Source organism: Chelmon rostratus, chromosome 13 (genome assembly GCF_017976325.1).
Source record: "Chelmon rostratus isolate fCheRos1 chromosome 13, fCheRos1.pri, whole genome shotgun sequence".
Taxonomy (NCBI): domain Eukaryota; kingdom Metazoa; phylum Chordata; class Actinopteri; order Chaetodontiformes; family Chaetodontidae; genus Chelmon; species Chelmon rostratus.
In genome coordinates, this window is record NC_055670.1 from 16,212,288 (window position 1) to 16,226,674 (window position 14,387).

The following is a 14,387-nucleotide window of genomic DNA, read 5'->3' on the forward strand; positions in this document are numbered from 1 at the left end:
TTCGAATGGCCACGTGTTGAATTGAAAGTGTACGGACATCTGCCCTTCCACAGGTGATGACGACAGGATGTAAGTATGTGATGTGTAGTATAATTCTTTAGTGTGCTCGCATAACCGCAATGTGACACCAACACCGACTGGATCAAATGAATGAAAACCTTAGTTTGGCCCTGGTTCAGATTCTAGGTGTGAAAAGCCTCTAAATTAATCCAACTTTTTCTTAGGTAGACCATTTCTGAGTGTCACAGGAAGGAGAGCTTTCAGCAAACAGGAGGGATTATATTAATTATACTGCATGGTCTTATATAATATTCTCCACAGGTTGGAGCCACAGTTCATGTTCATTAGTAACACCTGTGCTTTTGTTTGCTGCAGAAAAGGCAGATTGACAACAAACAGCACAAGGAGCAAAATTGTCATAAATAACCTGAAAGAAATAAAGATCACATGAACACATTTTGTACAGTCAGTGACTGTATTGTAATGGCAGATACTTAATTGATATTTACATCGATCACAATCAATCTGAATCAAAGGCTCTAATGAGAACTCCAGCAATGTTTTTCAGGAGTTCTGTGATTTCTTTTAATGATGAAAGTGGATTATTTTTTTCAAAGATTTCTGAAAGATCTAAAAATGTTTAACTATACAAACTAAATTCTTCAAAGTAATTACTGCCAGCATTACAACAAAAGTGAGAAGTTGTCCCATGTTGCGCAGGGACAAGGGTAATTTCCCCAGCCGCCAGTCTACACTTTAGTTCTTCAGCCTTTTCGGTGGCTGGCCTGCTTTGCTTTCAGTGCTGCCTCTGATACAGAAGAAAGGGATGCAGATGCTGGAGGCAGCAACTGCACCTCTCCTCTCCCCGCAACCCTTTTAATCTGTTAGCCAGCACAGCACAGTTCTCTCACAGGTGTTTGTTCGCTCATTATTTTTATTTCGTTCTGTGTCTTTTGTTGATTTGACTGTTTTTCTCTCCTCTCTCTCTTTCTCTTTTTCTCTCACACTCTCTTTTCTCTCTCTCCTTCCTTCCTGTCAGTTACAAGGCCTTAACCCAAATCATCATTATAGCCTGTTCTCCTCCCATGGGACTCAAAAAGACACCTGTCGGCTCAAACCTTGTGAGCTTCTGTTTTCCAACTATGGCACAGACATCGGCAGTTGGCATCTTTTTGATCAACCTCTCCTCCTACAGTGTTTATTTCCTTTTTCTCAGCACCCATCATTCCTCCTATTCGCCATCTTTCCCTCTGCATGGTCAGTTTACCTAAGGCACTGGAAGCCCAACAGAGTTGGTTTTTGTCTCTTGTGAAAGGCAATGCTTTCATCCTCTTCCCTCAAAAGAAACACTTGATTTCTGTTTTCTCCATGTATCTGCATCCTTCTGTGTGAATTTTTCAGGCCATAGCGGACACAGAGGCATAGCCCCTGGCTGACATGTGGCCAGGACCTCAAAAACAGCAGGGCTCTTTTTATACGCACGTTCATAGCTATGGCCTGGAGAAGAGAAGAGAAGAGAGTCTTAAAATCCATAGGCAAAGGGAAAAGCACATCAGATGCAGATGGGGTGACACAAGTTCCCGGTTTATCTGCAGCGCTGTCAACATGCTACTTCAACAGTCTCATTTTGTCGCTGTAATGCTCTCCGATGTAGCAACCTTTGTACAGCTTAGCGGTGAAAGGGGACAAAAGCGAGCGAGATAAGAGATGCAGACACCAGAAGCGAATGGAACACAGTGGATGTAATGGCCTGAGTCTGTTAGCGCCATATGAGGAACAGCGAGGCAGAAACAGAGAGAGCAGCGTACAGAATTGTTCGCTGTGAATGGACCAGCAGAAAGGGGCTTTTCCTTTCTTTCCCCGAATGAAATCCAAACCTGCATGTTTCAAGCTTTACGCGACTATCACCCAACAGAACGTGTTTGTGCCATTCATGCGCAGCTATGGATTTGTGTGTTGAAAGCAGATCCTTTTTGGATTGAAGCCAGGACAAATTCTTTAATTTTAATGTACAGTATTGACATATTTGGGCCTTTTGACACCAACAGTTATGAGAAGAGCTGTGTTTCAGATTAAATCCCTCAATTGAATATAGACAGTGAAGCTCTCCTCTGTAAGTCTTAATCAACAAGTCTGCAGCTGCTTTGTCGCTGTTGGCTCAGCATTTTTTCAGCTCTCTCCTGTGCTAGCCCCACAGTGAACCATACCACACAGTACTATACACACACTGTGTGTACATAGAGACTGCTTACATAAAAGCGGTGCAGTTTATATGTGCATAATGTATGACCATCACTAACAGTTTTTTGCTCGCCTAAAGAAAGAGTGTAATCCTTGAGTCCGTCTTTGAGCCCTATTACTACTCCTCTGTCTTGCTGCAGTTACTCCTACCTGTGTTTAAGAAAGTCGTCTCGACAAAAACGCACTTTTTACAGACCACTGCAAATGAACATCTGCTCGGCGGAAGCAGAGAAATTTAAGGCAAAACCAAACACTTGCAAATTGTGTGTGCCTTAGTAAGTCTAGCTTCTGTTTAGAGGTAATTTTAGAGGTAATCCAGCTAATTTGGGGTAATTTAGGTAATTTATTCTCTGCGTCTGCACCAAGTCGCCAAAGCATAATGGCATTGTACGTGAATGTAATTCAGTGTTCTTTCTTCCCCCGTATGTGTATGTCGAGCAGCCAAGAAGAACATGGTGTGTGACCCGCTGTGTTCGGAGGCAGGGTGTTGGGGTCCTGGCCCAGACCAGTGCCTCTCCTGCAGATACTTCAGCCGTGGACGAACCTGCGTGGATACCTGCAATCTTTATGAAGGGTGAGTTATGCATGAGCATGTACACGTCCACTCAAATACATCAACACAGTCACCCTATGTCATCCTGACCGGTGGATTACACTGTGCTAGTTAGATATATGGATGTACGATGGGAGGTTGGGTGGCGTTCTTGCTGCTTGACTGACTGAGGGAGACAGCAGATGGGGCATTGATTGAAAACATAAACACATTGGAATCACCTCTGCAATGCCTGTTTAATAATAAATGAAAAAAGAGAGAACAGATTTCCTTCATGTAAACAAAACTCTGTCTAAAAAATGAAACATCCTGTAGTCTTTAATAGCAAAGGTGAGCCACCTCACCTGAGACAAAGACCATCTTCACTAACAACATAAAAATGAACACACAGGAGAGCAGAGATGCTATTTCATGCGGCGAAGGCTGTGTATTGAATAAGTCTGGCTATTGTTTATTTGTTGAGCAGCTGAGCTCTTGATATTTCTACATGTTGTCCTCTTAATGTCCTCAGGTCTTTTTTTACTACTTGATGCTCACAGTATAAAACAAACCCGACTCAATCACGTAGCTCCTGCCCTCTTTAAATGTGCTTTTTTGAGGCTGTTGACTTGGAAATTTTACAAGCTGCAAATTTTCAAACTGTCTAACTCACCAAAAGTGGGGGAAAATAAGGAAAGGGATGACATAAAATGCCTGTTTTTCCAGTGCATTTTCTGGTTTATTCGGTTCAAATACTGTGGAAACTATCATGTCCTGGCTCTGTCCTCTGTTTAGTAAAGTGTAGCTTCTATACTTGACAAGATACCACCTTCGTCCTCTCCATCTGCTAAGTGCAGTTGCTGTGTCAGGCTGCCCAAAATTGCGACTAAAGCCAATCGCAAAGCCAAAATGTCTCTTTCCAAGAACAACAAAATGGATAATTATGCTATGAATGACGCAAGATATCATAGCTGAACTGCAGCCTCACCCTGTTTGCTCCCACCATCTTAGTGGGGACATCTGTGTCAAGTTCCAACAGCCTATTGTGTGTAAACCAAGGAAAAACACAGATGTGAGTGAAGATACCGCGTTGTTCTCTCGAGCCAAGTAAATCACCAGGAAGAAAATCTGCAGGGCATCGGCACAAACACAAACACAGATGCCGAGGGCCAGTTGGGTCCCTGCCTCTTCCCTGTCACCCCAAAAAACCCCTCCCTCTTCGGGTGTGAGTGTAAAGCAATGCACGATGCCAATTCGGTCAGCCTGGAGAGGGTCTTCGTCAAGGAAGCCACTGATCCTGCCCGTGCTTATCATTCTGCTCATGCTGCAGTCATTAATTGTGTGGTGCAGGGGGACAAAATCAGGCCTCATTTAGCATCAGCACAACGCCACTGGGTGAAAGATGAACAACTCTTTTATTGTCAGTGACGTAATATGAAAACAACTGAGACTTTTTTACCTGAAACTCGCTCATTGTTTTGTTCTGATGCCGACCCATCGTGTGGCTGGTTGCAGCGTAAACGGACCCCCAAAACAAAATGCTTTATCAGTCTGCTATCAATCATTTGCTTTAACTACAACAAGGTTACTGTGCGGGTTGCTTCAAGCTCTTCATATGATGACAAACAATTCTGCTGTTTCTCATAGTAAAGCCCCTCTGTAGCGCTCCCACACCTTGTAGATATGTTGCTGCAGCTGTAGAAAGTCTGTTAAGGCTCTCTGGTTCCTGTGTCTCTATGGGGCCTTGTGAAGTGGTTGACGTGTTTGGAGCAAACTATGAATACGGTACCTCATCTTAAGCAGGCAGGAAGACAGGAGCCAGGAGTTTGGTTTGGAAATCCACTAATGTAGATTTTCATGTAATTGACACCATCAGTTTGGTACAACAACTTGAAGGTGACCAGTGCAGCAAAGATCAAACTGATTCCTCTATTAAGTGCATGACAGAACCCCTGCAGGAATATTCTAGATCGGTTTCAGGCGAGTGAAGCGGCAGTATAATGGAAGCGAACCAAGGACAAATGCATAAACATGTGTCAAGTCATCCTACTCGGCTACGAAAAGGAGTGGTTGAATTTTCAAGTAATCCTCTATTGTTGGAAGACCTGCTGCACAACCTGCTCATCAAAACTTAAACACCCCAAGGCTCTTTGTTACAGCTTTTAAGTTCAGCAGTCATTTTTCTGTTTACTATGGATATTATTGAGGGGCCGGGGGCAGAAAAGAACAATTTAAGACGTAGTGGTGGCTCTCAGTTTAAAAGGCACCCCTGCAGAGTTTCAAAACAGCAGGGGTTCCTTGACTTTTAAAGGAGGTATAGCTTGATGCTATCCACCTCGCAGTGGAAGGTGACAAGACCCGCTCCCCCGGTGAGTTTCATTAATAACATTTTAGATTATTTTTTGCTTGCAGAGCTGCTGGAAAGACGCTTTTAAGTTCAGAGTCTCGACTTGATCAAAAAGTCTTCGGTGGCTGCACTGGAGAGATATGAGGAGGACCAGAAGGTGCTGTTAGGGCAGGGGGGCTAGGCGTGTCACTGCGTGTCACAGTCACTGCTTGCGCACGGGGCCACGCCCTGCCTACCTGTCCACTTGCACGTCAGCACCACCCACACCGTCAGCGTTACCACCACAACCATCACATCGTCACAGCCATGAGTCATGCTTTATTGTTTGTGCCTTTATGTGCTATCTGCTCAGCGTGCATCAGTCTGTACAAACCTTCAAGTCGCCCTGTAGTTCAGGGTGTTGTGACAGGGTTTTCACTCATGTGTGGATTGGTTTAGTACTAGAAGCACAGCAAGTCTACCTCAGCAAGGATCACATAACAGTGTGCAGATTTAGATTTCACATCGTCTGTGCATGACAAAACCTTGGATTTAGCTTCAGTAGTTAACGAGAGGCATGTTGAGCAAAACGTGTCAGACAGCCTCAAAGTGATGAGGAGCTTGAAGTGTCTTACATTTCAATGGATTTATCAATGTTGGTTTGAAATCATAGACTGCATAAAACAATGGACGTACTCTCCAGGACGTCACCCACAGGTTTCTGATGAGCCACTGTGAAGCTCAGTGACAGCGGTCCTAGGCGGTGCCTGACTCCGCCAAACTCCAGGCTAATCCAAAACTAGATGTGAGTTGTTTCTATGAGGATCAACTCACTTTTGGAGCCAGACTCAAGTGGCCGTTTGAGGAACTGCAGTTTTTAGCACTTTCGGGCTGGCTTCATTTTTCAGCCTGAGTGGAGGCTGCTGAGTGTTTAAAATACAAAGTCAAAAACAATGTGGACTTTATAGTTCAACATGCAGTTCTATTTGTTCATTTAAACACACGAGTTTGGCAGCGGGGATTATGTCTAAAAGCCATTTGAAATGTTCATTTTGCATCAAATCTATATGAAGGTTTATTATTCGCTGTGCATGTGTTGCTGTATCTTCAGACAGAAAACACAGAAAAGCGGAAGAAAGCAGAACATCACGCAATAGCCCATAAGTCCTCAGCATCGGTGATCTCTCCCAGCTGTGCTGCAGCCTTTATTATTTCAACCAGCACACACCCGGACAAAGCCTCACCTCCCCTGCCTCCTGGAAGGTTTTATGAAGGCCAGATGAAGCATAATTAATACTAATTTCATTTTGATCCCACTGGGCCAACAACATTTTTTTTTTCTATTGCTGAGATTGAACATTCTGTTTTCCCTCACTGACCAAAAGAGAAGAACCCAAAAGTCATTCTCCTTGTCTTGTAGTGACAAAGGCAAAGCGCCAACTCAGCCGCACTGTGGTCAGATTTAATGACTTTTCGAGGCCACTCTGGTGTTCTACCATTATAAGGGGATTGCAGAAATTGAATAACAAGGCACTTAATTTAATTGATTTTTGAAAACGTTGCAACCCTCGCAGGTACTGTACCTTTCAACTGCGTCGACCTCCTGCATGATGGCATCAGTATTATTATGCTTGTGGCTGTAACAGGAGTGTGTGTGCGTGTGTGTATGTGTGTTTGAGACTGCCTATTGATGCTTTGACTACATCATCTGGTCACTATTTCCAAAGTCAGCATTTTAAGAAACAATGCTCATGCCAGCAGATTAAATCAGACAAATCCGCTGTTAATAACTCTTGTATCTCTCTCGATCCCTCCATCTGTCTTCTTGGCTCTGAAAATGACATCCTGAACTCTCCTGGATTGATCCAGACATTATTGATTAAAAGGGATCATTCGCAAACTTGCGTTAAGCAATACTAAGGCTCTGAAAGAGAACGTTCTGGAAAAAAAAACTGAAATTCAACACATCATTGCCCGTGGATTTTTTTCTTTCTTTTGCACAAGTTGTCCACTCAGTCTGCAGATTTACGTATATACAATGAAAATGTACTTTCCTGACACCAAAATAATGAGAAATAAAGTGCTTTTACAATCTACAATTTGGTTTAAATAGCATGTTTATTTCATTAATGTCTTGCTTAGCACAACTTTATTTATTGTGTGCTAAATGTTTGCTCATGGTCAGCAGTACAGAGGTGACTGAGGACTTGTTGCTGAGCTTTTTAGCTCCCTTAATATCTACAAGCCGACCTAAGAGCCACATCACACTATCTAATCCCTCCCTCCATCCCCTTCCTCCCTCTCTCTCAGGGACATCCGAGAGTATGCCAACGGGTCGGTGTGCGTGGAGTGCGATGGCCAGTGTGAGCGAGCTGACGATGACTCTTTGACCTGCCACGGCCCGGTAAGCTTGCTCCCGCAGACAAAACCAGCAAGGCAGACTGAAGCATTCGTTCCACTCACGCGTGTCTTCTCAATAAAGAGAGAGAAGCAGCGGCTTGTGTATGTTTGCCTTTATATAGTCGCTAAGAAGCAAATCATTCAACATGAAAAGGATTCACTGAATCATTGAAAGGTGCGATAGTGTGACTTAAATTAGTAGGAGATTAATGCCATTTAAATATCATCATAATGATGTTGTTTTAAAGGATTTTCACGTCCGTCTTGAAACAAGCCCATATGAGCACAGAAACAGGCTTTGCTTGCTGTAATCATTCCTCCTGCACCTTTAAAAGATCCCTTTCTGATGCGCAAGTGATGCGGAACAAAATCTGCAGTCCTCTTTCTGTGCAATTTGTATTAAAGAGTTTATTTGAAAATGATACTACAAAGCTTCAGCCATCCAGCTAAGACAAATCTTCCAAAGTTGCAGCCGTTTAAGTACAAAATTCCCTTTTTTTTCACCATCCCTCCACTGCAGCTTAAGGGAAACACAAAGAGGGAATTCTGTACTAAAAAGACTTTTTTAAAAAAGGTATCCGTGTAGCTCAGCTGTCCCGCTTCATTTAAACTGAGCATTAGGAAGGGATCTCTGGCTGTGGCTTTGGAAGATATTAACATGATTAGCCATATTTGGATAATTGAAGCCTCATATCAGTTTCAGCTAAACTTTTGCAGATTTAGTCCCTCCATCACTGACATGGTAGGAAGAGATCTTTTAATGATCAGTATGAGCAGGAGGAAGGATTAGAGGAAGCAAAGCCTGTTTCGATGCTCGTATGGGTACCTGGCAGGGCCAAAAGATCAGATCAAGTAAACATACAATAATATTATACTTAAAGAATAAGCTTCCACATATCCAACGAAAATACTACAGCCAACAATGAACTGAAGCAACAAAAAGCAAAATCATCTGAAAGGGCTGAATTGATGTTTTCTGTATTGCGTCCCCCAAAGAAAAGTATTCAAGGCCGGAGCATTGCTTCGCTCACCACAAACCAAATGGCTTGGAGCTGCAGACATTCCCTGTGGTCATCTCAGACTATGATTAATTATTGTATTAGCAGTCAAAGCTTGCCTCTCAGCTGTTCTATTGATTATGTCTCATGTTCCGCCTGAAACTAATTGTTTCTGCTGTGATCAGCATTATTTTGCGTGCATCTGTATTCAGTGCAAATCAGGTCGTGCATAGTTTTTGTTTCATGTGAACCATCGAGAATATATTCATGCACGGCAGCTCTTTTTAATTGACATATACAGTATGTGATGTTTTTCCATTCGCACTGATGACAAACCTTTGTGTTGCACAAGCTCTCGGAGAAGCACGGCAGCTTTTTGAGAGATTGCTTGGTCGCAGCTGTACATTAGAAAAATGCCAGAGTGAAAAAAGAAAATCCCTGACCTTCATTTCCGTCTGCCTCTCCTGCGCTCTACACCCACAGCCACATGAGGCCCCTGACCCTGCGCTTTCTCTTAAAATCTTATCTTGCTGTTTGATAGAGGGGGATGATTTGCGACAGATGCGAGCCAGAGGCGCCTGGTGCTGTCTTTTGTGTCCCATCACACCCTGTCAGATAGTTCGCCCAGCGCACTTTGGAAGGGTGGAACTTGAAAGTTAGCACGTCTCTGCTTGTTGACTTGAGTGTGTTTGTTGTTGTTGGAGGAGATTCGTGGGTCTGATTACCTTGGCAGTCCGCTTGATACCTCACAGCCCCGCACTTGGCTTTCTTGGACAAGTGATGGGAAGATTGCTGCTATGAAGGGAATGAAGCAACACAGATACTTGTAGCTTTCTTCGAGCAGTTTGAGAAGAAAAAGAGGATTAAAAACAAGCACTTGTGCACATTACAGATTTTTTTTCTTTGTAATGATTTTCATCAGCTGTCTAAATGTTTTCATGTCCCAACTAGTTTATTCCAACAACAACATTGTCTATGTTTGGCCCATATAGTGGATTCTTCATTACGTATTTACTACTACTTATTTGTCCTTATTTTGGCGCCCTGTAACCTCCATATACAAGCACTGCACATTTTCATGCAGTGTCCCAGCCTATGAGTGTGTCTGTGTGTGTGATTTGCCAAGCTGTTTATGATGGAAATGTTCCAGGGTAACCTGTTGGACCTCATGTAGATGTCACAGGCACACAAATGGATTATAGCAATCATGTTATGGCCACAGATCCCAGAGCAATTACATTATAGCTTACACACAATGATTTGATAGGCCTAATGCCCTCTGCGGAGGGAGACCGGCGATATGACTATAGCCACGAGTACAGGCTGTATTATGGACAGAACAGGCGATAATCGTACATCTAGAGTAGTTGCTGTTGTTGATCGGCGATACAAACACACTTGACTGCCTCATTTTATCTCCAGCAAGCCCATCTATTACTGGTCTTAACTGAAAGATTGGAGCAAGCGCACATTTCACAACAGGCACTAAAAGCTTCAGTTCAGCTCAGCCCCTGCTCCTACTGAATGCCTTCATTTTCTGCACAAGACAAGATATGTGTGGTTTGTAGCAGGCTGTGACAGTCTGCATATATCTTCAATCTGCTGTAAACTTCCCAATATAAAAAAAAATCACTCCTTCCAAATTCAGTATTTTTCTTATGTATATGCTGAATTATGCATTCTATTTGTTTTGATGGCAGATTAATAGAATGAACTCCGTCTGTGGAGTTTTGATGGCAGGTCACAGATGTCTTCGTGAACTGTATTTACATGTTTACTTCATACACTTTGTCTTATAAACGAATCCAAACAGGTTTTTTTGGTCATTTTTCAATGTGTGCTCGAGAAAGATAACTCCTTCCTCCTCCTTCCATCCCGTCTTTGTTCCCCTTGTCTCTTATCTCAAATGTTCTCTCTTTGAAGTTTGAAACGAGTAGCAAAGCTGTTCCGTCGTGAATGTAATAAAAACAAACCCGCCCGTTTCATGAATGCGCCTGACACGCCGCATGTTGCTTCCTATGTTCTGCGAATGTTTCAAACACATTGTGGCAGGTGCACACGCTTGCATGCTGTCACGCACTCTGAGGCACAAACTGCTCGCTTTGATTGTGCAACATGTGATATCTAAATAAAATGCATTTGAATCTGCTGGAGTAGCTATCGTACACATTCTTCACGATCACTGAATTGGCTCTTGTTCATAGGAGCTACCACATCCATCTCTTTCCTATTTGTCCCACTGTTTCCTTTCTGCCTCCTTTCCCCTCCACCTCATCATTAATGCTTAAACTTATTTTGTGGTGTGATGCCTTTCTCAGACTTTTAATGTGGGAGCACATATATACCACAGCATGATGACTCGGTCTGTGCATTACATCGTGATAAAATAAATTGTGAATCCTTCCTGATGTAGCTGATCATGCCTTGAAAAGCTTTTAGAAAAGCTAAACTATTAGCTCTGACACTGTCAAGATTAATTGCCAAGCAGTTTGTGCATAAAAGGGACATAGGAGAGATAGAAGGAACAGAAATATTCATTTACACACACATATAAAAAAGTACACACAGACATCAGCGTTCAGCACACGCGCAGCCCAATTTAAATTTACAGCAGGGTACTGTGGTCGCAGCACCGTGAGGCCTGTCGTCTTTTTTGCATGTCCCACTACCCCTGCTGGACCGAACACTGTTTGTTTGCTCTGTCACATAATTTATCTTACTGATGTGGTGGGATTATTGGATCCACGCACGCACACGCACACACGCATGCACCAGTAACCACGGGTGGGAAGACACTCAAAGTTTGCGTGATTATACCGGGGTGAATGTATGTTCACACACACAGACGCACGAGCTACGAGGAACACACGCATGGGCATTCATGTGTGCAGACGCTACTTCGGCTTATATATGAACAAGCACTCACTCACACACGCTCCTCCACTTGCCAGAGGATAGTTAAGATATGATAAGATAAGATAAAGCTTTATTAAACCCACGCCGGGGGAAATTAAATTACTTCTCTGCCTTCGCTGTCATCGTTTTACCTCAATGGCCCCTTGTTTGCACAACAGTGTGTGAGTTTGTGTGTGTGTGCACGTGTTTTCTGTCTTACCTGCATTCGTCACGTACACAGTATGTATGTGTTAATTATTGTGTGTGTGTGTGTGTAATTTGGACATCCATCCGAGTGTATATGAGGCTCAAAAGCATGCTTGTTTCCTTTCACAGTGTTTGCGCTCCCGTGTGTGTGTGTGTTTGTGTAATTATGTGTGTGCTGTTTGTCAATGAGATGTTCTTTAGGCCTGTTGATGATACGAGGCCTGTCTGGGAGAGCTCTTCGCCTCTCTTCCTCTCCTCCCCTACCTCCTCCCTCGCCTATATTAGCTCCATAAATCCTGTTCTAGGCGGATTGTTATGGTCATTGTGTGTGCTGTGAGCGATGGTTATTATCTGCCTGCTCCGCTCACACTGCTTTATGCGTCTCGTCTGCTCTCTACCTCCCGTCCCTCTTCCTCGCTCCTATTCTCACTTCGTCTCGCTCGCTCTCACTGCCTCTGCCCTTCGCTGTGTTACCCTGCGTCCATGTCCACTCTCTGTCTCTGTCGCTTTCCCTTATTACTCAACAATACCTCTTTCTCCACGTCTCTCCTTTTGCCCCGTGCACCTTCTGTCTTTTGCTCCCCGTTATCTCTCTTTCGCTCTCAAGCTTTCACTGCTACACCGAAGCAAGCACAACAGTTTAATCCATAAAGCTGCTAAGAAACCTCTACTTGGCAAGTTATTGATGTAGAAATATACCCATCAATCAGTCTACATTAGAAACCGAGGCTAGAGCAGATATCTCTTCCTCGAAATTTTTGACACCACAGATTTGTCCTTTATGCCCGGCTTCACGATGTCAAGTGTAGCTGCAGTGTATCCCCTCTACACACACGCAGGAAGTTAGGAATCAAGACTCGGGAGTACAAACTGTCGCCTAAATATCTGTGAGAGAAAGCTGGGCTCACCAGTGATGACTGAACCTGTTGGAAAAGGACACGTTTTCTCTCCAAATCACCAGAAATTTGCAGGAAGAGTTATCATAACTGCAAAGCTGCCTTGTAAAATCCTCTTGTTTCTTGGCTCGATGTGACTCATGCTACTAATCGCCAGTTTCATAATAATGATAATAATCGTCAGTCAAGTGCCTTGCTAAAACCTTGCTGATGGTTATATGCAAGCCCACCATATTCATTTTCTTCACAGCTACTCTGTGCTTTCCAAATGAAAACATACATCTGAAAAAACAATGCTTTGTTTTTTCTCACTCCTCACAGGGCCCCGAGCATTGTGTGAAATGCCTCCATTTCAAGGATGGTCCTAATTGTGTGGAAAAGTGTCCCGACGGCCTGCAAGGCGCCAACAGCTTCATCTTCAAGTACGCAGAGGCCAACAATGAATGCCACCCCTGCCATGCCAACTGCACCCAGGGGTGAGTAAAGCCAGGACAAGGACAGGCCAGAGGTGTGGAGGAAGACGGAGGAAGACGTTTCTGCCTCTCCTTCGGTTCCTTCAATCTGGAAAAGATGAATGAAACCAAACTCTAGCTTTATTTATAAGGTTACCGCCGCACTCTGACCAACTTGTGCTCTGTCCTAAATATACATGAAACCAAACTCTAATCATCGTTTACCCAGATAAATCTAAAATAAAAATCTAAAATCCAGGGAATATTTCTACCAGATGCCATCAGGAAAATCAAATGGGAGCTAGATCATTTATAATTTTCTGAGTAACTTGTGTTAAGGTAATGTTGCCATAACTGTAACAGGTATGTAACAGGTGTTGTCTACAAAAGATGTAACTGGCTTTCACAAAAGTTAATACAGGAAAACTTTCATTAAGGTAGCGTTAGCTTTCTGGTTTGTAGCAAATCCAAACGGGTCTATGAGCTGAGCAGCCTGGAAATATCTCCCATTCCCAAGCCACATCGAGGGCTTGTCCTATTTACTGGAGTACTAATATTTACGTTTCATAAGAACGTTATGGAATGGAAATGACTGAATCAGAATCAGAATACTGTATTGATTTTCAAAGTAAAATTTGGCCAGTTGCAGTTGCTCCCATTGTAGTAAATAAAACAGAAATAGGAAATGAGAAATACATTCTTACAGAATATGTAAAAATATGTAATGTGTGTGTGTGTGTGTGTGTGTGTGTGTGCGTGTGTGTGTGTGTGTGCTACAATAAATAGCTTAAAAAATTAATTGAATACTAATAGTATAGTAATCCATATAGTGATATATATAGTAGTAATAGTATCTAGTCATAATAAAAATAATAATGTAACAACAATAGCAGTAGTGGAATAATGTAGTAGATTGTCTCACGTATTAGTCAAACCCTCAGGTGTTACCAGGGAAAAAAACATACAAACCAATTTAGATATAAATTATGAATTAATGGTCTTCATTTTTTTTTTTTTTTTCTGTCTGACTGTGGTATACGCGGGATAATAACCTCCTCCATTATCGGAATAACTGGACGATGGGGAGACCAGAACCATCTGACGAGTACCTAGCATTATCCTTTACTTAACATGTTACTGATGAGCTGACCAAGCGGCCCTTCAATATGCAACTTTCCGGAATGACTACAATATTCTTGCTGTATCTCCACAGTCTCTCATTTTAAGTATGTTTGGCTTTCATATGAATGGTGCCTGAAAAGCACAAAGTCACAGATGTTCCCTTCACTATCCCTGGCCCACAAACAGAGAATTATCATCCAACACCTTGCAAGAAAAGAGAGGTAAATAGGGAGGCAAATCAAAAAATGAGAGAGAAAAGAGGGAGTGAAGTCGTGAAGTGCCTTGCCACTCTCCATTGCTCACTAGCCACTGATCGCT

The 14,387-nt window shown here is 42.9% G+C and overlaps 1 protein-coding gene across 2 annotated transcripts in view; it reads left to right on the forward strand.

The window, feature by feature from the left end:
- LOC121616014 (receptor tyrosine-protein kinase erbB-4-like) overlaps window positions 1-14,387 on the forward strand; it is a 306,370-nt gene that overhangs the window by 222,549 nt on the left and 69,434 nt on the right. For both annotated transcript variants that reach the window (XM_041950597.1, XM_041950598.1), the window contains exons 13-15: window positions 2,683-2,815; window positions 7,410-7,503; window positions 12,817-12,971. In XM_041950597.1, coding sequence (XP_041806531.1) covers window positions 2,683-2,815; window positions 7,410-7,503; window positions 12,817-12,971 — 382 coding nt within the window. The remainder of the gene's footprint in view (window positions 1-2,682; window positions 2,816-7,409; window positions 7,504-12,816; window positions 12,972-14,387) is intronic.